At 41.1% G+C, this 23874-nt stretch overlaps 1 protein-coding gene across 5 annotated transcripts in view; it reads left to right on the forward strand.

The window, feature by feature from the left end:
• Positions 1–1438: 1438 nt before the first annotated feature.
• FBXL5 (F-box and leucine rich repeat protein 5) overlaps positions 1439–23874 on the forward strand; it is a 61477-nt gene continuing 39041 nt past the window's right edge. For 3 of the 5 annotated variants that reach the window (XM_049708808.1, XM_049708810.1, XM_049708809.1), the window contains exons 1-2: positions 12460–12698; positions 22120–22335. In XM_049708808.1, coding sequence (XP_049564765.1) covers positions 12615–12698; positions 22120–22335 — 300 coding nt within the window. In that variant the 5' untranslated portion in view covers positions 12460–12614. Of the gene's footprint in view, positions 1524–12459; positions 12699–22119; positions 22336–23874 lie in introns of those variants that run through there. The other 2 variants (XM_049708807.1, XM_004282530.4) reach the window with 2 other exon arrangements.

Genomic DNA, 23874 nt, shown 5'->3' on the forward strand with positions numbered 1-23874 from the left:
ATTCTAGGCAATGGAGTTGGTGAGGGGCATGGGAAGGGGTGAGACAAATGTAGCTTGGAGTGCATACTTTGGGCATTCCCTGTGGGCACCCGGATTCAGATAACTAGGTACATCTGGCATACTCATAGGGTGGCCCCAGAAAAGTTTTACAAAATTTGCTGAGGTAACTTATGCAAGGCAGATCATCTTAAGGGAAAAAGAAACGAGCTGGACCAATACTAAAACCATTGTTGGAGTGAAGGAGGGATTTTGAATGTGATGGTATGGCTGTACCTCAAATTTGTCCTGGTTCAAACTCCCAAGAGCATATCTGATGCCCAGGGAGCTAGAGGGCTCTAAGTGAATACAGTTGAAAGCTACTTCACTAAATACGTGATGCTCAAGTAACCTTCCTTTGGGACCTCTTTAACAGTGTGTCACAAAGAAGAAAGCCATTCTTTACTACCTTGGCACCTAAGCTCATGATGATATGAGAATAGAGGGCTCAGGGGAAGAAAGGAAGAGACACAGTGACTCACTTGTCATCTGGGGTAGCCATATCGCTATAAAGGGAGTGAATTTGTTACTGAGCCTGTGAGAAACATCCCTGGGGATTCAGAGCACTTCTTAGTAATGATGGGGAGGTTCTCCTGAAGCTGCAAATTCTGCACTTGCTGGTGAGGCGGTGAATCATTTAGATTCACATATTAATGGTATTGTGACCTCATCTGTATCTGTGGGCTGCTGGGGCCTGGGGAAATATGGGTTATATAAAGATGAAAAAATGTCCCTACCTTCAAAAAGGGCTCACTTTAGTGGGGAAAAAGACATGGTCATATGGATAAAAGTAAAATGCAATATATTCAATATTGTAAGTGATGTACTACACCAGGTACCTTATTGAATGACACATATGAGTATTTGCATCCTATTCTGTAGAAATTGGGGCACCATTAAATGTGTTTAATTAAGGGAGAGTTATCAGATCTACGTTAGAAACGTTTCTGACTAGCTGGTTTGGCAGAAGGATTGAATGAGAAGAAGCTACAATCAGGGAGACTGGTAGTTCAAGCAAAAGGTAAGTAGGGCCTAAACTAGGTCCATATCAATGTGAGTAGAGAAGGGGTTGGATTAGAGATCTTTAAGAGGACTGTGTATTTTATTAGATATTCAAGTGAGAGAGAGAGCTTTTAAAATAACTCTAAAATCTCTAGAGACTGTATCATACATTAAAAGATACAGATTCTGGTGCTAGACTGCCTACATTAGAATCTTGGCTCTGCTATTAACGGGATAGCCTTGGGCAAATTATGTATCTCTTCCATCTCAATCTTTTCATCTATAAAGTAGGGAGGATAATAGTACCTACACTCCATACAGCCATTCTGTGAAAAGATATAATTTAATACCGTAAGTCCTTAGCAGAGGGCCTTGTACTCAAGTTTGTTTGCTATTGTTATCCTAGCTGGGGTGACTAGATGAACAGTGATAAAAGTCAGGATGAGAATACAAAGACTTGGCAGGCTCAGAGGACAGAGAAAACGGTGAGTTCACTTTTGGATATACTGAGTCTGGAATTTCTGACACACAGTGTTTGTTGAATAACAATAGAAATGAGTGGATTTTTGTTTTTTAAAGAACTGTGGTTATGTGCCAGGCACTGTTATAAACTCTTTACCTGTATAATCCCATTTAATTCTCCACAATGCTGTCAGATAATTTATATTATTTCCATTTTACAGTTTATTTAGCAAAAGAGTAAACAGGCTTGTGGCTTAACAATATTAACAAAAACCTCGGGGCTTCCCTGGTGGCACAGTGGTTAAGAATCCCCCTGCCAGTGCAGGCGACATGGGTTCAAGTCCTGGTCCGGGAAGATCCCACATGCCGCAGAACAACTAAGCCTGTGCGCCACAACTACTGAGCCTGCGTGCCACAACTACTGAAGCCCATGCGCTTAGAGCCCGTGATCTGCAACAAGAGAAGCCACCGCAATGAGAAGCCCTCACACTGCAACAAAGAGTAGCCCCCGCTCGCCGCAACTAGAGAAAGCCCGTGCACAGCAGCAAAGACCCAACACAGCCAAAAATAAATAAATTTATATAAAAAAAACCAAAAACCTCATTCCCAGAAGGCAAAGGAAGTTGTGATTTACTCTGCTGGTAGTAAGTGAGAAAGTAGATCAGCTGGGATTGGACCCAGACGATCTGATTTCCACGCTGGTATGCTGAACCACTATAATGGCTCAAACCATTTTGAACCTCTGGCTTCTAATATCTCTTAACACTAGAGTCTATTAAGATACAGTGTCCTATTTTACATAGTGTTAAATGTTTAATAATAAAAATACCTGACATTAAGTGAATGGCTACTATATGCCAAGCATTGTATGTATAATCTTCAATCTCCACAATAACCTGTCAAGATATTATAATCGATATTTTACTGCAGTGGAGACTAAGGCTCAGAAATGTTCAGGAACTTGCCCATAGTTGCATAATTATGGAGAGATTTGAGCTCCTGTTTATTCCTGAAGTCTGTTTCATTTCTGTATCATTCATGTAGTAATCTATCATGCAAATTTAGCTATATTACATTTAGTGTATCATGTCATTGTGTTTTCCAAATGATAGCATGAGTTCCATGAATTCTACAACCACCTTATGAAGTTTGAGAACCAGTTTTAATTATGGATGTGTAGTTAAAAACTGGGATAGTATTTTTCAAACTTTAGTTACATAGGAATTGTGTATAGGGTCTGAGACCTTGCCCCACATGTATTGAATCAAATTTCCAAGGGTGAGTCTCAGAAATCAGATCTTTAAAAGGATGGGATGTGTTCTTAATCAGGTTCCCAGAGGACTATATTCCGAATAACACTGTAAGGGATGGGGCTAGTTCACGTACCCTTGGCATCTGAGCTCTCTGGTTGAAGTCTTATTGTACTTGCATTGTCAGCACCATACAGTTTATTAACTCTTAATTATTATTTCAGAGCTTCTCTCATTAATTTAGCTGAGAGCAAGCATTTAGCTAAGAACCTTGAAGCAGTACGTATTCTGTCTCCTGTTCTGCCACATATTATTTCCCACTGTCTGCACCCCTTTTCACTGATGAAGCTCTAAGCAGGCTATATGGTAGGACTTGTGTTTAACAGAAAGTGAAGTGTGATGCTGTACAAGAGGGAAAGAGCATCGCAGTACAGTGAAAATGAGAGATCTGGCTTCAAATTCAACTTGCACCTCTGAGCGTTGACTCCCTCGTCGGTAAAACTGGGTTGGCAGAACCTAATTCACAATGTTGTCAGATAATGTGGTGCCTGGTATACAGTTAGTCTTTCAGTGACTGATGGCTATCATCAATGCGTAATTTACCCCTACGTTTGGAGAGGAAGATCATAGAAGTATTAAGTTGTGTGTAAAAAAAAAAAGGGATATCATTTTTCAGGAATGTTCAGTTAGAGACAGGCAAGATTAAACGTGTAAGTCTATGATTCTTCATGAATAATAGCATTCCTTTTATTTCGACCCATCCTAAAGCTGACTCAAATTGGACATTTACATTTGGTTAAGTATTTCACAACCATCTCTTACTTATTATTTCCCTGCAGACTCGGTCAATATGACTTAATATTTTATTTTATGTGGCTAGACTGTCAGCTTCACTGTATCCTCATGAAAGAACCTAAGCTAGAATGACCTGCTAAGCCACTCTGGGATGCCTGATCCCCAGAAACAGTGAAACAAATGTTTTAAGCTACTAAGTTTTGGGATACTCTGTTATACAGCAATAGATAACTAATACCATGAGACAAAGAGAAAACCTCTATCTTGTTTCAGCCACTGTCGTTTTGTATATTCTGTCACTTAACAGCCAAATCCGAGTCCCTCCTTTCTCCAGTTAAATTTATTTGTAGAATTAACCTAAAAAAAAGTCTTTCGGGCTTCCCTGGTGGCTCAGTGGTTGAGAGTCCGCCTGCCGATGAAGGGGACACGGGTTCGTGCCCCAGTCCGGGAAGATCCCACATGCCGCGGAGCGGCTGGGCCTGTGAGCCATGGCCGCTGAGCCTGCGCGTCCGGAGCCTGTGCTCCGCAACGGGAGAGGCCACAACAGTGAGAGGCCCGCGTACCGCAAAAAAAAAAAAAAAGAAAAAAAGTCTTTCAAGGTGCTATTTCTGGAGTCCCAGAGACTGAGAACTGGAGGAGACCAAAGAAAGCATCTTGTCCAATCTCTTCATTTTATAGGTGAAAGTAACAGCTAATATTTAGTGTTTTCTGTGCCAGGCTCTTTGCTAAGTTCTATATAACATGTAATTCTCAGGATATCCTGTGAGGTAGAGACTCACTGTCCTATTTTACAGGTGAGAAAACTGGGTCCGCACTCCTACCCACTTTGCCTTACTGTCTCTCTATTGTTAAAGAATACTTTCAAACAGTTCTATCATAAGCATATGCCAATGTTTTATTACAATCTTGCACATAAGAGAAAAAATCTGTAGTCATGCAAAGAATCATCCTGGTAGAGACATTTTAGGAAAAGTGACTGGAACGAATCACAAACTAGTTATAAAGAAAATAGTGATTGGTTAAAAGGTCAATTAACTCTTGATCTGGGTTGTTGGTGACTGATTTCCCATAATAGAGAAGCACTTGCCTGGCAGAGTCCTTTTTACATGTGTCATAGATTAATCAATATGTATTAATTATCACCCCTTATCACTCTCAAAAGTGTCTGTACAGATGAGAAAACTGAAGCCCCAGAGTGGGCCATTGATTTGCCTAAGGTCCCATGGAAAGGTAGTTAGTGGCAGAGATGGAATTAGAACTCAGGCCAATGTTTTATGTATTAAACAAGTTGTTCCCCCCAAACCCAGCTATTAGTCAATTAATGGAAATCAGACACTCTTGTTTCTTTCTGCCTACATAGCTCTTAGCATTTTAAAAATTCCTGGGAGTTGCCTTATGTACCTGGGGATATTTTTTGTACTGTGTTCTGGGCTTATGAGGAAGGAAGGAAACAGAACTGATACTTCCCTAAATACTTTTTTCCCTTCTCTGTAGGCAGAGATTAAGCAATCACTGACCTGATTTCATCATTACAATGAATGTAAGCCTGACAATTTACAGGAAACTTATTGTTCCTTTCCATTCCAGAAACTTGTGATACTTTCCCTCACTACATGTTGCAAACAGCTAAGTCAAGTTGTCTGTGATAGTAGTCAACACCTTTCCCTTGGGCCGTATTCACTGCACCGTTCAGCATGTTAGCTCATAATAGAGCCTTTGATTGGAGTTGGTGTTGACTTGGCAATATTTATTAAGAACAGGTAAGCGATACACGGGTATGTCTAGGGAATGGAAGGCTCTTACCTGTCTGGAACTTTTGCAAAGAAACATTATGGACCACTGTGTACATCTTATCTCCACATTTTTACTGGAGTAAACTATGGTCTTAGCATTACCTAAACTATTTCTTTTCCAAAGATAATCTAAGGAACTGAAGTACTCTATATTTGGACACATATAGTTTGTGGAGTGGCCTACATTCTTCTTTGTCACCTTTCGCTCCTGTTCAGAGGTGAATAGCACATATTAGGCATTTAGTTTGTTGACATAAACTGATGACAGAGAGCTGTTTTTCAGTGTAAGGTTAAGTGCAGATTGTAGAATGAGGAAGACATAGATTTATATCCCTGATTTTCCACTCACTAGCTCTATGACCTTGGACAAGTCAATAACTCTAAATATTATTTTCCTTTTCCCGTCAAGTGGGAAAAACAGTAGAAACTTCCACATATGGTAGTTGTGAGGATTACACATGACAATTCATGTAAAGCACTTATAATACATGTTAAGACATCAATACATCTTAATTATTGTTTGCTTCTGTTTACCTCCACCTGTATCTTTTCTCTTTCCTTTAATCCTTCCCCCACTCTGTTTTTCCTCATCTTTTAACTCCTGTCCTATCTGTCCCTTTTTCTTTTATGCCTCTTCCTCTTCTCAGCTCTTCTGTTATCCTATGCCTTTGTATATGTCCAAGCATGTCTTTTTTTCATGTATGAGGCATCAGTGAATCACCTCTAGGGGAGACAGCTCCACACCTTGAATAAAAGGGCACAGTAAGTAGCACCCGTATTCCAATCTGATGACTTATTTATTTAATTGATTTTTGGCTGCGTTGGGTCTCAGTTGTGGCATGCAGGATCTTTGTTGAGGCATGCAGGATCTTTTGTTGTGGTGCGCAGGCTCTTTATTGTGGCGTGCGGGCTTCTCTCTAGTTGTGGAGTGCGGGTTTTCTCTTCTCTAGTTGTGGCACGCGGGCCCAGTTGCCCCGTGGCATGTGGGATCTTAGTTCCCTGACCAGGGATCGAGCCTGCGTCCCCTGCATTGTAAAGCGGATTCTTTACCACTGGACCACCAGGGAAGTCCCTGATGCCTTATTCTTTTAGTCAAGAATGTGCTCCAAAAATGCAAACTTAAAGTTCTGGGAATGGACACAGACTCACTGTGAGCACAAAGGGCCACGGAACAGGAAAATGCCCAATGTGGTAGATCCCCCCCACCCCAACTTTCTAGCAACTATTTGGACATTAAAAAGATCTGGCAGCTAGGGCGGCCTAGCCAAAGTGAAGATGGTCCTGTGTGTATGTCCTATAGGAAGTGCAACAGGGGCTTGGTGGTCTAAAGAAGAGAAGTCAGCTAGAACTCACTGGAATGGCTTCCTACCGACAAGCTGGGAAAGGCCCATGTCAGAAGGAAGGGACCGTGTGGCAGGAGATGAAGGCGCAAGTCTCCAGGCACAGGTACAGGAAGCATTCCAGGACTCTACATGTCTGTGCAGTAGGCTGGGGCTTCCGAGAGACTGGATATAGCTTTGAAATGATGGATCTAACGGTGATTGATATTAATTAAACTGAAATCTTTAAAAAAACGTAATTTTGTTTTTCAAATACAAAATTTGGAAAAAAGTTTTGTTAAAATTTTGAGAAAAAAGTAGCTCCCCTCTCCCCTAAATCAGCCACAGTCCCAACACCAAAAGATAGCCACTGTCAACATTTTGATGTATTTCCTTTTATCCCCTTTCAAATGCATTTATAAAATACAGTTGCCATAAGGTTGTTTCTATTATATTCATTTCTGTATTCTGACATTAAAAGTAAACATGCTCATTTAAAACATTGGAAAGAATAGAAAAATATAAGGGAGGGAGGGACTCATCTATAACTTTTGTCAATCAGAGGAGACGTTAAGGCTTTGTGTCATTTATGCCACCCTTTTTATGCATTTTTGTAAGCTTGTTATGGATTATGTGCAATTTTGATTCTGCTTTTTTCAGTTAACCTTATATCATACCTGTTTCCCCAAGGTCATTAAAAACACCATCCTTACCCTCAAAGATGCTTCCAGTCCTACCAGGAAAATTGATGTGGACCCAAGGGTGTCATAAGCAGAGTAACCAGAGGCAGAGCAGATTAGATACAATTTTGGGATAAACATAAAATGGCTCTACCTGCAATTAGCCCGGCTGCTGCTGATTATATATAATAGAACATTTTAGTATTTTTAAAGACTTAAAAGTCTTTTAAAATGCATTATTATTAACAAAATTTTATAACTGTAAGAATAATAGGTGAACACAGTAAAATATTAAAACTGTATCAAAGAGTATGTATTTAAAAGGCATTTAACTGTTTCCCATCCTAGAAGCCCTGCTCACAAGTTTCTGCTGTCTTATCCTAGAAACACATTCTATACTTTTTTTTTTTTAAACACAAAAGAGAACATATTTAACAAAGTGTTCTCTACATTGTTTTTCTTCTTAACTTAGAACATCTTGGTTTCATTCCATATCAGCAAACATAGATCTACCTTACACTTTTTAACAGATGCCTATTTGTCCATTGAATGAATGTACTATAATTTATTTATCTAATATCCAGTTGATAGACAGCTAGTTGTTTCCAATTATTTTTGTCATTGTGCAAAAGATTTTATTATATCTTTTGTGACAAGCTTTTCTTTCCATAGTATTATGGGCTGAATTGTGTTCCTCCCAAATTCATATGTTGAAGCCCTAATCCTCAGTATGTCGGAACGTGACTGTATTTGGAGACAGGGCCTTTAAAGATGTGATTAAGTTAAAATGAAGTGGTTAGGGTGGGCCCTAATGCAATCTTCCTGGTGTCCTTATTTGAGAAGGAGATTAGGACATAGACACCAGACATACACAAGCACAGAGCAAAGGCCATGTGAGGACACTGTGAGAAGGTGGCCATTTGCAAGCCAAGGAGAGAGGACTTAGAAGAAATCAAACCTGCTAACACCTCAGTGTTGGACTTCCAGAACTGCAAGAGGAGAAATTTCTGTTGTTTAAGTCTGTGATATTTTGTTATGACAGCCCCAGCAAACGAATACACACAGGCACTCATCTGTATATAGTGAAAACCAATGGGGAAATAGAATTCACTACTTAAGTTTAAAGAAAGAAAGTAAAAGTTTGGGGCAAAATGCAGGCTTATGTATATTTCATTTTCTGAGGTCCATGTGCATATAAAGTATCTGAAAGGAAAATGAAAAAAAAACCCCAAAAAACCAAAACAAACCGTAGCATCTGGCCTCACATTCCAACTCAGTGGCTCTTTTCTTTTAATAATGCCATCATCCCTGCTAAGAGCTTTACTCCTAAATCAACCTGCAGCAATTGTTGATTGGCTAATTTGACTGACAGTAAGCATCAGCTCTGGTACTGAGTTAGGACTGGGATTCCAGCTGTTGGGGATAGCAACAACTTTTCATTGCTTGCTTTCACAAGTAACCCGCTGCAGGGTAAAGTGCTGTGTCACATACTCAGCTAAATGGAGTTAAATATAAATGCCTTAGAACTGACTTTCCCTGACCAGTAACCCTCTCCAGGGCCCTCAAAACCAGGGTTGGAAAATACCAGTGAAGAGGCCTCATGTCATCATACATTTAGGTCACCAGGGAATGATTTGGCATTTTTTTCCCCTGTAGCATGCTGTTTTCAGAGAGAATGAAAGAACGAATTACCAATCCACCAGGCACTATACACTTTGGAATTTCACTGCTCTGTTCATATGCCTTGTCTAGTTTCCTTGTTACCCACAGCTAGATGGTTTATTAGAATTCCTTCGCTTTCATTTACCAGAAGAAATCATAAAGGCATGATTAAACCGACAACCTTAGCCTTAATAACAGTTCCTGATCTGATGTAGTTGTAGGAATCCATAAAAACGATACTACACTGATCAATGTCTTCTTTTTTGGGGCAAAAGTTTAATGTAAATCAATCATTTATTCTGGATATATCAGGTGATTAATTATTATCTTACTCAGCATATGGAGCAAATGTTAATAACTTCTTCTGAAGGGAAGAATGACCCACAGGACTTATTTTTTTATATTACTTTATTTCTTTCATTTTGTCATCTTAAATTCCCTGAAATGGCCAGTCCAACGTGGCTGTAGTTTAGCTAACTACACAGCTTCAAATTCTAGGTTACAGTGAAACTGTGGGTGGATGGACTTTTTTGTTGTTAAACACATATTTAATGTGCTTGGTTCTAGGGGTACACTGGTGAACAACAGACACAAACAGGTATTGGGAAATAAAACATGGTGTATTAAAAGCTAGTTACAATGAGGAAATTACAGAATGCCATGAACTTCCCTCATTCCTTCTTTCTTTATTCAACTATTGAGTACTAAGTGTATGTAAGATAGGCATTGTTCTAAGTGCTGAGGATAAAACTATGTGCATATTCTCATGGAACTCATTGCTCTATATAACTGGTTGACCTGAGGTCTGGGTCTACATTCCAAGATAGCTAGAGTGACAGATCAGAATGAAGTAAAGAAATAGATGGAAAATAAGAAAATGTCTTCTGGGGGGTATTAAAAAATATAAAGGCAAAACCATTGTGAATGAGTAGAGTTTTAAAAGAAAGGAGAAGGGGAGAGGATGGGAGAAAATGAGAGAGATACCAAGGACCTTATCTATATTCTATTACTTAGGTGCTGTTCTTGTTTCTAGGACAGACTCTATATAAACCATCATCTCTGTATCCCACACAACTAACAGGGTGCCTTGGGACGGTGTTATTGGACCTAGATTTATATGTCCGGATTACTCGCTAATTTGTGGGATGCTAGGTAATTACCGGAATGCCTTCAATACTTAGTTTCCTACAGTACTACCTCACAGATTTGTTTTATTTAATAATGATAGCTTACAGACAGTACTTACTATGTGCTAGGTACTATTATAAACAATTCAAATGTATGAACTCTCTTAATTCTCATAACAATCCTATGAGGTAGGTATTTGTCTTAGTCAGCTCAGACTGTTATAAAAAAATACCACAGATTGGGTGGCTTATAAACAGCTGAAATTTGTCCTGGTCCTAGAGGTTGGAAGTCCAAGATCAGGGTGTCAGCTCAGACTGTTATAAAAAAATACCATAGGCCTTCCCACGTGGCGCAGTGGTTGAGAATCTGCCTGCCAATGCAGGGGACACGGGTTCGATCCCTGGTCCGGGAAGATCCCACATGCCGCGGAGTAACTGGGCCCGTGCGCCACAACTGTTGAGCCCTGTGCTCTGGAGCCCGTGAGCCACAGCTGCTGAGCCTGCGTGCCGCAGCTGCTGGGGCCCGCGCGCCTAGAGCCCGTGCTCCACAAAGACAGACGCCACCGCAATGAGAAGCCCGCGCACCACAACGAAGAGTAGCCCCTGCTCGCCACAACTAGAGAAAGCCCACGCACAGCGGCGAGGACCCAACGCAGCCGAAAATAAATTAAAAAAAAAATACATAGATTGGGTGGCTTATAAACAGCTGAAATTTGTTTGTCCTGGTCCTAGAGGTTGGAAGTCCAAGATCAGGGTGTCAGCATGGTGAGGGCCAGACTGCTGATTTCTCCCTGTGTTCTCACCTGGGGAAGAGCAGAGAAGGGAAGCAAGCTCTCTAGGGGACTCATTATTAAGGTTTTACCTTCATGACGTCATCTAATCCTATTATCTCCCAAAGGTCCACCTCCTAATAACACATAAGGGGTAGGGTTTCAACATTTGAATTTGAGGCAGGCACAAGCACTGAGTTCATGGCTGTATTAACCCCATTTTATATACGAGGAAACTGAGGCACAGAGAAGTCACGGTAGCTTGCTCAAGGTCATACATGTAGTATATGGCAAACGAGGAATCCAACTTCATCTCCAATCTGTGCTTTTAAACACTGCTCATATTGCCTCTCAATAAATGGCACATAGTAAGATTAGAGACAAACAAATGCATTCTTCTGCAAAGTTCTTTCTTACAACCTTCTACTCCATCATTTATTGAATACTTATCAAGCCCTTATATTGTCCTGGAACTGTGACAGACAATACAGATACAAGAGGTGAACAGAACATCCGGTTCTTGCTCTCCTGGAGTTTATTGTCATTAAGCAAATAACATAACCCTTCCCAGGTTCTCAGTCTTCCCTGTTTTCTCCCATTTCTCTGTGTCTATTAATCCTCCAGCCAGCCAGTCCAGGGTTGATCTGGATGAGAGAAGCCCGTAATAGGGTCTTCCTAGGTCTCCTGGAGGGCTGGGGCCGGGATGAGGTGCCCTGTCGGGAAGAGCCAGACTGACCTTTTTCTTGGCAGTGACCTGGTTTGTCTCCTTTCGTTCTGAGCCTCGGGTTACAATGGAGGGATGTGTCTCGAACTTCCTTTCCGCACTAACTTTCTCTCATTATTTACCCTCCTGCCCAGCACCCAAGGCCTTTCTGACATCCCTGACCTTGCGTCCCTGTGCTTGAGGTGCATTCCTACCTCCTTGATCCCCAGGAGACATTTTCCCTCCTTGGAGTCTCCAGAATTCCACGCGGCCCGTCCCTTTCGCCCGCCCCGGAGGAGATGCGTGGTCCCCGCCCAGCCTCCAGACCCAGGCTTCAAGCCCGCCGCGAGCCCACGGGCCGCCATTGTCCGGTCCTGTCCCACGTCCCCGTTTTCCTCATGGGGCGCAAGTTTTGGGAGCCCCCAGTACTGGTTCCCCCAATCGCTGGGACCTCTGACCAGCGGGCAGGGAGGTCGGTGCTCGGGCCGGCGGCCGGGCCGGCATCGGCATGGGCAGGGAGGCGAAGGGCGGCTCAGGAGGGCCGGGGCGCGCACAGCGCAGTCGCCCAGGCGGACCGGGCGGTCGGGCCGACCGCGGCCATTGTACTCGGTTGCCTCGGCCTCAAGACCTGGTAGGCATAGCGGCAAAACGCGCTGACAGCACCCTAAAACGACACCCCCTCCTCTCAGATCATGTGTTTTGTGTTGCGAAACATAACAGACAAACAGGGAAACGACTTGGTTTCTTTTTCTGGCGCAGAAGGAGGACGAGCAACGTGAGTTGAGCGGGGAGGTGAAAGCGCGAGCCTCCGCCGCGCGCCCGGTCACGTGGTGCCGTAGGGACCGCATGGCGGCGACCCGCGCGCCCCCGCGTCCTGGCCGGCCCGGCAGCCCGGGCGCGCGCTCCGACGGGGCGGGCGCATGCGCAGGGGGGGGCGCCGCCTCTGCCCCGCGGCGAGGGTGTCTATGGAGAGGCGGCGGCCGCGCCTGCTGAGGCGGAGGCTGAGGTGGTGGCGATGGCGCCCTTCCCCGAAGAAGTGGACGTCTTCACCGCCCCACACTGGCGGATGAAGCAGCTGGTGGGGCTCTACTGCGACAAGGTAACGGTGTGCGGGGCCTCTGGCTCTGGGCGGCGCGGGCGGAGGGGAGGAGCGGGCCGGATCCCTGGGCGGCCGGGCCTGCGCGGCGCCCTCAGCCCCCGGGGGCCGCGCCGGGCGAATTGTAACCTGCGCAGCTGTCAGCGCCGTGCTCGCTGCCCCGCACCTTCCGCGGGGAGCCCACGCCCCGCCCGGCTGGCGGCCTCGGACGTGCCCTCGGAGCTCGCGGCGCGGCCCCTTCCCGGCCGAGGACCTGGCCACCCGCCGCCCTCGGGGCGGGCTCCCCGCGGCCGCGCCGGGCCTCCCGCCTCTGCCCCCTGAGGGAGTGGGGCCCCTGCGCCCCTACCGATCTCTGGGGACCCCGGGCCGGCTACCTGCGGTGGCTTCCTCTCCCCCTGGCGCAAGCTGTTTCTGTAGTTGTCCGCCACCTCCCCCATCAATACTACCCCCCCGCCCTACCCCCGGCCTGTGTTGGGCCTCCCCGATTCTCCTTACGAACACCCATCCATTCTTCTGAACCTCTGGCCCGCTTTCTGGCCCAACGAGCACCTTCTCCCAACTCCTCCCTGCTCATTTTACGCCCCAGCTTTTCTCTGGTTTGATTTGGGAGAAAACTCAGGTTTCGTGGCTTACGAACCAGAGAACCTTCTCTCTTCTTTTGTGGTCATCTTTTTCCTTGCAACTTTTATTGTCCGGAGCGTTTACTAGATGTCGATTTTGTTATAAGACAGCTATTCTCTGTTGGAATTCTTTACGTGGGCTCGAATAAAAGGGCTTCGGAACAAGTTGATTTAACTGCGAGAACCTTTTTGCACTCTTAATTGGTGCAGCATAAGCTGAAAAAGCACTTTTGTGGAGATAGTTCAGGGCTGTTTGCTAATGCTTTTTGAGTCCACATTTTTGTCAAAAATTTATGTTGGGTAGAGTCCACATACGGATATTCTGAGAACTTCAGGCAATCCTGCTTCATGTAGAAATGAACCAAACAAAAAGCATTTAAAGACCTATTGCTTAAGCATGGATATCAACTTTGATGAACTTTCAGAAATTACATAGCACTAAGCAGAACCGCTGTTGCGAGAAAAGAGGTGTTCTTATAGCCCATGAGGTGGTTGGAGGATGCCCCGTGTTCAGTGCCAGGCCACACTTAAAAAGCATCCACAACCATCTTTTCCCTCCCTCCATTTTGAAAATTAACAATACCCGATTCAGATACAGGTTTAAATACCACGGCAGTCTAGGACAGTGGTTCTCAACCTTGTTTGCTCAGTAGAATCACCCTAAAGCTGTTAAAAATGCTGATGCTCAAGTCACCAAAATCAGCATCTCTGAGGCTGGGACCCAGGCATCAAGTATAATTTAAAGCTCTCCAGGTGAGTCCAGTGTGAAGCCAAGGGTGAGAACACTTATCCAGGAAAAACATAATGAATGGGTAAGCCGTTAGTTAAGCTGTGTAACTCTGGAATTAAAAAATATATATATTTGTTTAATTTATTTAGTTTTGGCTGCACTGGGTCTTTTTGCTGCACGCGGGCTTTCTCTGGTTGCCACAAGCGGGGGCTACTCTGTTGCAGAGGCCGGGCTTCTCACTGCGGTGGCTTCTTGTCGCGGAGCATGGGCTCTAGGCGCGTGGGCTTCAGTAGTTGTGGCTCGCAGACTCTAGAGTGCAGGCTCAGTAGTTGTGGCGCATGGACCCAGCTGCTCCGCGACATGTGGGATCCTCCCTGACCAGGGCTCGAACCTGTGTACCCTGCATTGGTGGGCAGATTCCTAACCACTGTGCCACCAGGGAAGCCCTAGATTTTTGAGTTAGCTTACTGTAGTGTTTTTACCTGCTCTGGCTTTTGAACTTAGTTATTCTGACGGTATCCTTTAATTGCAGGAAAGAAAAAAATGGGGAGGTTTTTTTACTTTCTCAAAACCAAAAAGGGAAAGTTAATGAGGAGTAATAGAATTTGAGGTCTTCTCTCTAGACTGGGGAGAGGTGGTCCAGGACCACCTGAAATCGTTATGGAAATTTTGGTGCATGTGTACATTTTTCTAGGAGGTTTGTGGCTTTCATCAGGTTTCCAAATGATTGTGACCCTCCCAAAGTGGTTAAGAATCACAACTTTATCTAGCTACGTGCTAGACTAACCAGCGTATTTAAAAAATTGAAGAAGTCAGTCACTAATGTTGTGTGTCATTACCTGGTGATTGAGAACGTTAGAACAAATTTTGAAAATACAGTGCCCTTTTTAAAAACAATATTTGAGTCAAATAAGATTCTTTTTGGTAGTTAAATGTCCCCTTTTGAAATAACTAGGAAAACATTTTCAATTTGACATAGCAGAAGTTAAAATTATCACTAATTTTGAGTTAATTAGATGTAGTTAATGAGATTGTTGTATAAATTCATCAGGAAGATTAAAAATTCCAATTTTCTGAACTGTGGATCAGAGACCAAGGTGATTTAGGGGAAAAAAAAACTGCGTAGGAATTATACATCCGGATTCCTTCTTGATACTGATAGTTAATTGGAATCTCTCCTAGGATGCCCTTTGGGAGCTAAAGGGGAAAAATGTATTTTATAATGGCTAAATTGTCTTAAAGGAGTATATGTTTTTATTCATTTGGCCTCCCAACTTTTTTTAAAAATTATTTTATTTTTATTTTATTTATTTTTGGCTGCGTTGGGGCTTCATTGCTGCACGCGGGCTTTCTCTAGTTGCCACGAGCAGGGGCTACTCTTCGTTGTGGTGCGCAGGCTTCTCATTGCAGTGGCTTCTCTCGTTGTGGACCATGGGCTCTAGGCATGTGGGCTTCAATAGTTGTGGCATGCGGGCTCAGTAGTTGTGGCTCGCAGGCTCTAGAGCGCAGGCTCAGTAGTTGTGGTGCATGGGCTTAGTTGCTCCACTGCATGTGGGATCTTCCTGGACCAGGGCTTGAACCCGTGTCGCCTGCATTGGCAGGCGGATTCTTAACCACTGCACCACCAGGGAAGCCCTCAACTTTTGCCTTTACCATGTTTTGCCTGTACAGACCACGGGTATCCAGCCCAAACAGCATATAGTAAAACTTTACAAAATGAGAACTAGCTTTTTTACTTAAACGAAAAAGATACAAAACATGTTATTTCATCGTATACTATATGTTGACTCTGAATGCCCAGTAATTATAAAGAAGTCAGTTTTATTTTGAATATTGACTTTTCAAGTACAATGTATTTTAGAAGCATACATTTATTAGCAACAACAATTATTTACGTGCTTAGACTAGTTTATTTAGAATAATTCTGAAGTTGTGGGCCATTTTTTTTTTAAGAAGATGTTGGGAGTAGGAGTTTATTAATTAATTTATTTTTGCTGTGTTGGGTCTTTGTTTCTGTGCGAGGGCTTTCTCTAGTTGTGGCAAGCGGGGGCCAGTCTTCATCGCAGTGCGTGGGCCTCTCACTATCGCGGCCTATCTTGTTGCGGAGCACAGGCTCCAGACGCGCAGGCTCAGTAGTTGTGGCTCACGGACTTAGTTGCTCCGCGGCATGTGGGATCCTCCCAGACCAGGGCTTGAACCCGTGTCCCCTGCATTAGGAGGCAGATTCTCAACCACTGCGCCACCAGGGAAGCCCATGAAGTTGTGGGCCATTTTAAATATTGCTGTATTATATCTAATTTAATACTTCGCTCATGGGTTTCCTTTTACATTTATAAAAGGTTTTATAGAAAGATTTTTCACTGTTGTTATCCAGACAGCAGTCCTTTTAGGTACGTAAAGGCAGAGATATTTCTGTTTTATAGCTGGGGATTTGTAGGGCTAGATTAGTTAGACCGAGTTTACATAAGCAGTTAGTGATAGATCCAGATGGAAACCCAAGTCAGGATCATGATTCCTAGTTTAATTTTCTTCGTATAAAACCAGAGTAGTTTCTGAAAAAATTTTCTGGTAACAGTCTATTATGAAATCTTTCGCTAATTCACTGACCTTCCAAATTAGGATGATTTTAGGCAATATTTACATTGGATCACATCCTTTTTTCCAGTTTATTCCAATTCCTCAGTTTTTCCTCTAATCCTCAAAACTTGACAACATTAATTCTGCCAGTGGGCATGGAGTTTCTACTGACACTTGGCCTTGTAGTAGCTTGTATTGGCCATGCGAGATGTAGTTCCTATTCCTTTAGGAGATTACAGTCACACATTTGTGCTGGGATGGAAATCCAAATGCCCGTTAGTGGGAGCAAAGGGAGGTATTTGGTCAGCTCTACATTAAAGTGTCAGGAGTGGGCTTACAGTCTCTTTGAACTGATTTCTGAGAACAAGGTAGGTGATGGTTGTAAAGATGTGCATAGTACAGAGCTTTCCAGACTGTACAATAAACGAGCTATAAAAAATTCAAGTGGTGGAGGCTTTATGGAGTGCCCAGGTTTTTCAGGTAAGGATATTACCTGAAGTGCCATCTACTTTATCATTTTATAAAGATAGGACATTTAATGAGCAAAGCCATAGGCAGAAAATAAGCTCAGAATAATTCTAATAGATTATTTTTAAAAAATTGAGTATAGCTTTATGAAGAATTCATTTAGTTTTCCTCGATTTTCTGTTTCTCTGCATACCTGTAAAAACTGTTATTGAGTGGCACTGAGTTATTGGAGAGAATATGTTTTGAATTGAGAGCTAAGGAGAGGAAGGAAAAGGGAATTTAATGAGTTCTTACTACATGCTTACTTACTTTTAATCCTCACAAGAGCCCTGTGAGACAAGTATTATCCCTTATTTAAAGATGAGGAAACAGACTTAGTGGTTAAGTAACTTACCCAACTCACTCAACTAGTAATTAGGGGAGCCCGAATTTTTAACGTTTAGAATTTGTTTCCTTTCTGAAGCCCATGTTTTTTGCATTACCTTACTGGTTCTGCTATTTACTACTAGCTATATGATTTTACGCAGAACATTTCACCTGTGGATCATAGGTTTTTCTATCTGTAAGTTAGTTTGAGCAGATAGTTATTAAGGTTTCTTCACTGAGTGTAAATCTCCCTCGCTTAAATGAAAGCATTGTCTGGCCGAGGAGAGAAAAAGTAAAAACTTATTTGGGGTAATAGTATTTGAGTTTTTGTTATGCAGTTTTTCATATCTGCTTCTGAACTTAATATCTAGTCTTTAAGTGGCACACAGCTTCAAATCAGTTTGAAGCCAGGCTGTAAGTATGATTTTAAGTTGTAGAATGTCTGAGGCAGAAAATCAGTTTTTTTAAAATTGTTTACATGATACTCTTTTCTTTTTTTATAAATTTATTTATTTATTTTTGGCTGTGTTGGGTCTTCATTGCTGCGCGCGGGCTTTCTCTAGTTGCGGCAAGTGGTGGCTTCTCTTGTTGCGGAGCAAGGGCTCTAGAGCTCAGGCTCAGTAGTTGTGGTGCACAGGCTCAGTTGCTCCACCGCATGTGGGATCTTCCCGGACCAGAGCTCGAACCGGTGTCCCCTGCATTGGCAGGCGGGTTCCTAATCACTGCGCCACCAGGGAAGTCCCAGAAAGTCAGTTATAAATTCTTTTAAAATATGGGAGATACCATGTTACTGATTGTTACTATTTGTTGATTATGTGTATCCTGTTCTATGTAGGTTCCTTGTTGAATCTGCTAGGCATCAGATGATACACGCTTATAGGTCACTTGGGAACTTTTATAATCTTACTGTAGAACAGTGTTTTTCCAAGTGTGTTCTGTGACCCATTAGTGGGTCATGGAATCGATTTTGTGGGTCAGAAATAACATTAAAAAAATGAGGGGACTTCCCAGGTGGTCCAGTGGTTAAGACATGGGCTTTCACTGCCGTGGACCTGGGTTCGATCCCTGGTCCGGGAACTAAGATCCCACAAGCCGTGTGGTGCAGCAAAAAAAAAGAAATGGAAAAGTAAATGATAGAGTACATCACAGATGAGGGAGGGAAATATTGTTTCCTGAAATTTGTTTGAAGTGTTTGTGGTGTGTGTGTCTGGATTGTGCTATATTTCATACTAAAGGTCATGGTTAAACATGTTTGAAAAAACACTTCTTTGGGGCAGCATTTCTCAACTGCAGCACTGTTGACATTTTGGGCCAGACGGTTCTTTGTTATAGGGGCTGCTATCCCGGGCATTGTAGAATGTTTAGTCCGTCCCTGCCATTTACCCGCTAAGATGGCAGTAGTACTTCTGCAGTCTCTAAACCTTATCCATTAGTTCCTGGGGGGCAAAATCGAACCCCTGGAGAGAACTAATATTTTAGAGCAAGCATTCTTTCTAACAATTTACTCTGTTGGCTCTGAAGAGATAGCTTTATGATTAGGACTAACATTGCATCTTGTGGAAGGTAAGTAGGTTTTATAGTCATAGAGAGTTGACCTCTGTTTTGTTGTCTACCAGTTGTATGATTTTGGGTAAGTTATTTTCTCTGAGCTTCAGGGTTTTCACCTATAAAATGGGAATTATAACATCTACTTCCTAGGATTGTTGTTAAGAATTAAATAATATCTAAAAATATTTAGTATAGTACCTAGCACGCTCTAGGCCTCAGTATGTCCCAGATATTATTAGGGTCTAGGTTTATTTTTTTTCTCAATCAAGTCTCTATGATTGAATAACTTTCTAGAGGTAAACAATTTAAAAAAATGATTCATATACACAAATTTTTTAAAAGTTAAACTGTATATGCTCAGGTTATTCTTTTCACTGCTAAATTTACTGACTTTAGGTACCAGGTTAAAAACAGTTGCTCTTTTCAAGTGGAGAAAAACTGACTTGGGTAGGATAAGGACTTCTAATGATAGTTTTGTTTGGGTTAAATATAGGAATAACAGAAAAACCTAAGTAGGCTTATATATGTTATATTCCGTGTTCTTTAAATATATTAACTTATTAAATCATCACAAGAACCCTATTAGGTAGTTAATATTATTAGCCTTATTTTACAGATGAAGAAATTGAGTGAGGTACATAGCAACTTAGTGACTTGATGGCAGAGATGGATTCACACCTAAGCAGTCTGGCTCCAGAGTCAGCACTTTTAACCACTCTGCGGGATTAACTCTATGCATAATGGAGAGTCCTTTTGTCTAATTTGGTTCTCAGTCTGTAGCATGAACCTGGTCTTTACCTTAGCTTGTTATTAAATCCGAAGGATTTTCTAATAGTCCAGTGAGACTGTATGCAGAACTTCCTGGATGTGTTTTACGATGTTATTTCCCATAACTCACGTGAGGACATTATTTAGTTTTTTGCCATCCTTTTTGTTTTTAAAAAATTTTATAGCCATTATTAATGCTTAATTTACCTCTTATTTCTACTGACTTATTTTAACTTTTTTTTTAATATAATGCCACACGATAGTATTTGCTGAGATTAGCCACTAGTGGATTTTGTTGTGATTTTGTGTGGCATTTCTTAGGATAAAATCTACAACCTTGGTTTAACCAAATCCATCCTGTCTGTTATTTTTGTATGGCTCAGGAGCTAAGAATGGTTTTTACATTTTTAAGTAGTTGGAAAAAGTAAAAAGAATAATATTTTATGACATGTGAAAGTTACATAAAATTTAAATTTTAGTGTCTGTAAATAAAATTTATTGGAATACGGCCACAGTCATTCATATGACTACTTTTGTGCTACAACAACTGAATTAAATAGTTGCTACAGACAGTATACCTCACACAAAAAAAACTTAATATATCTGACCCTATACAGGAAAAGTTGCTAACCCCTGTTGTATTGGGTTGGCCAAAAAATTTGTTTGGGTTTTTCCATAACATCTTACAGAAAAACCGGAACAAACTTGGCCAACCCATAGATAAGTTATTTATTGTGGTTACAGTTCGTTTTCTTATTTCACTAGATTGTAAACTCTGTAAAGGCAGAGATGTCTGTTTTGTTCACTGAGGTATCCCAAGTACCAGAAACAGTGCCTGGCTTATAATAACTGCTCATTAAATATTTGAATAGGGTAAAAAAAAAACCCATGAATTTATACAAATGAATGATTAATTTTCAGAGTAATGCTAGCTAATATTTATTTAGCACCAGTTCATTTAAATCTCACAGCAACCATATGAAGTACAGGCGGTTTTATTATTCCCATTTAACACCAGGAAGAAACTAAGACATTGAAGGAGAAAAGTAGCTTACCCAGGGTTACACAGCTAAATAAATGGTAGGACTGGAGCCTAATCCTAGAGAATCTGGGTCTAGGTCTGGTTTTCTGTAAATGACTCATACCCAATCCATCTGCCTTTTACAGTAGATCATTGGTTAAATTATATAGTGGAATAGTCTTGCTTTAGGAGTTTGTTGTCTTTTCTGATGCTTTGTCATGAGCTGACTGTTCCTGCCCAGAACAGGCAATTAAGACACCTTAGACTCTTCTCCATTTTAGGAATACTAGATCAGACTTTACAGAACAAGTCTAGGAAGTATGGTGTTTGTAGCTTCTTTTTCTCCATTTACTGTCTGTTGTTTTTAACCTAATCAGATTTTTCCTCTTAAAATGAATTTTGAAACTGGAATTGATATAATAGAAGATAGATTTAATATGACAGTGGAGGTAATAGAAGGTTTGAATATTACTTTGAACTTCATCTTGAATCGAGTTTCCCGATAATATATATGCTTTGAACATGAGAATTTAACTTGACATTAAATGTAAAAAAATAAAATTATATCAGAATAGTCATTTTCTCTTGTTGAATAGTAGAATTAAAGAAAATGACAGTGTATATATTTCTTTATATTTTCATTGATTTTTATCTTTCCTTCAAGTGCATTTACTTTCTCATGCCCCGATGTACAAGTTTTTCACATTGTACTATTGCAGTGCTTCCACTCTAGGAAGTATGTGATCCTTGTATAAACTGCTAAGTGTTTTCCAAAAAAAAAAAATTCTTATAAAATTATCTAATAACGTTCTAGTAGCTTAGTCAGTGTTTTCTGAACAGATCAGACTCATCTTGATATTAAAGTTTAAACAAATTATAATAGAAAGTTTTTGAATTTTTTACATTGTAAAAGTAGTATAATAGCATAAAGAACATTTGAACAAAGAAAAAAGTGCATCACATTATCCTAACACAGCTCTTTTAATGTTTATATGTAACTTTATGGAGTATCTGTATTTAGTATGTGCACAGAGTAATGGAATTTTAGGTTTCGAGGGAGTCTGGTTTAATCTCTTTTATTTAAAGAAACTGTTTTGTCGGTGCGTACATCCTTTCCTTCAGAATTCAAACCAACATCTTCCTGGCCTGGGGTACTTTTTATTATACCATTATAACTTGTTTTTTATGATTTCCTTTCCTACTTTAACAAAGTATAAGGGAGGTATTTTGATATGTACAAAACTAGATAGGAATGCATTTGAGTATTTCCTGTTGGTGCATATTTGCATGTATTTATTATGCCTTTCTTTTTAAATTTTTATTCAGCTTTCTAAAACCAACTTTTCCAACAACAATGATTTCCGTGCTCTTCTGCAGTCTCTGTATGCTACTTTTAAGGAGTTCAAAATGCATGAGCAGATTGAAAACGAATACATTATTGGTTTGCTTCAACAACGCAGCCAGACCATTTATAATGTGCATTCTGACAATAAACTCTCTGAGATGCTTAGCCTCTTTGAAAAGGGTCTGAAGAATGTTAAGGTGAGTTGCAAAAATGGATATTTATCACAGCTTGTGCCATCTTCTGATATGTCATTGGCAAAACTTGTTAGCATTTTATAGTAAATGATGTTACTATAGTATAGTAAATGTATGTTAAAGAAAAAAAATTATTCTGACACTTGTTAAAGATGGTAAGGAAGACTTTATTCAAGGGATTACTGCAATGGGGTTTTGCAGTAGGAGAGAGAGATTGGGTTGAATTCTTATAGCCAGGGAGCAGAGGTGAGGGTCAGGAAAATTACTAAGAGGAAACATCAAGGCTGGGAGATTCTTGCTAGACTGACTCTTGCTTCCTTTTGCTGAAGGCATACCAAGGTGACAAGATATTGAGGGTGGTTAGATATTGAGGGTTATCAAATGCCAAGGGTGGTAGTGGTGGGGTTGATAGACTGATTCAGGATGATTTTGGTAAAACTGGACTAAGTGGGCCAAGGACAGAGCTCAAGGTCAGGGCCTGGCTGAGAAGACTGAGTGGATCCTGGCTCAGGTTTGATGAGAATCTTTATCAGTTACCTCTTTGTTACTATATGTAAAATTCTATCATGAATGCTGCTCTCCAAATCTTAAAGGTGTTTTTGTAAGTTGAAATTTCAATTACTGTACAAATTTTACTTTCTGATAACATTTGCTGAACTCTTAAAAGAAATCTGTAGTAAATGCAGTTATTGGTGACTAAAGGTAGAATTGTTACTTAGAATGAACAGGGCCGTAGGGGTGGTTACAAAGAATAATTTTTAGTTGTATGACGTAAAATTAAAGATATTTTTGGGTGTAGTTTAGGATAATGGTGTAGAGAAATTTCCCTATTAATTATATTTACGTATTATAGGATATTTGGTCTTCATTTGTCCCCCTTTTGGCTTGGTGAAACATAGACTTAAGTTGTAACTCTGTCAAACCACCATGAACCTTTCATTGATAGATTTGTGTTCTAGAAAGACTGTTCTTAAGTAGGGAAGATGATGGATTGAAGGGAAAAAAAAGATTCAAGTAGGAAGATTGTTATAAAAAAATTATTGTAATAGTCTCCAGAAGAATATACAGTAGCTATTTGGTGGGGAGGTAGGAGATTGGGTAGGGATAGGGTACTGGGAGGGAAGATGGTATAGGAAGATTTATTTTTTATTGAATACTCCTTTGTACTGTTTGAATTTTATATCATGTTCATGTATTACCTATTCAATAAAATGATTAAGATCAGAACTGAAGTAGTAACTAGTGGAGACAGAAGGGAAGGGACAGACTTGAAAGTAATGTAGGACATAAAATTGATAGAAGGTAGTGCTTGCATATACAGGAAGGAGGAAAGGAGAAAGAGAAAGGAAATAAGAGTGAGAATTGAGCTTGACTTTCTAGGGAATATAGAAGAGGCTAAAAAGATCCATTATGGGCAGGTTGAGTTTGAACTGCTTGTGCAGTCCAGGTGGGCATTTATAAGTAGGAGGTGGCATTAGTTGTGCTTCAAGGTTGGAAGGGTAATTTGGTTTGGAAAAGCAAATTTGATGATTATCAGCATGT

This window comes from Orcinus orca, chromosome 4, assembly GCF_937001465.1.
Source record: "Orcinus orca chromosome 4, mOrcOrc1.1, whole genome shotgun sequence".
In the NCBI taxonomy this organism is placed as follows: domain Eukaryota; kingdom Metazoa; phylum Chordata; class Mammalia; order Artiodactyla; family Delphinidae; genus Orcinus; species Orcinus orca.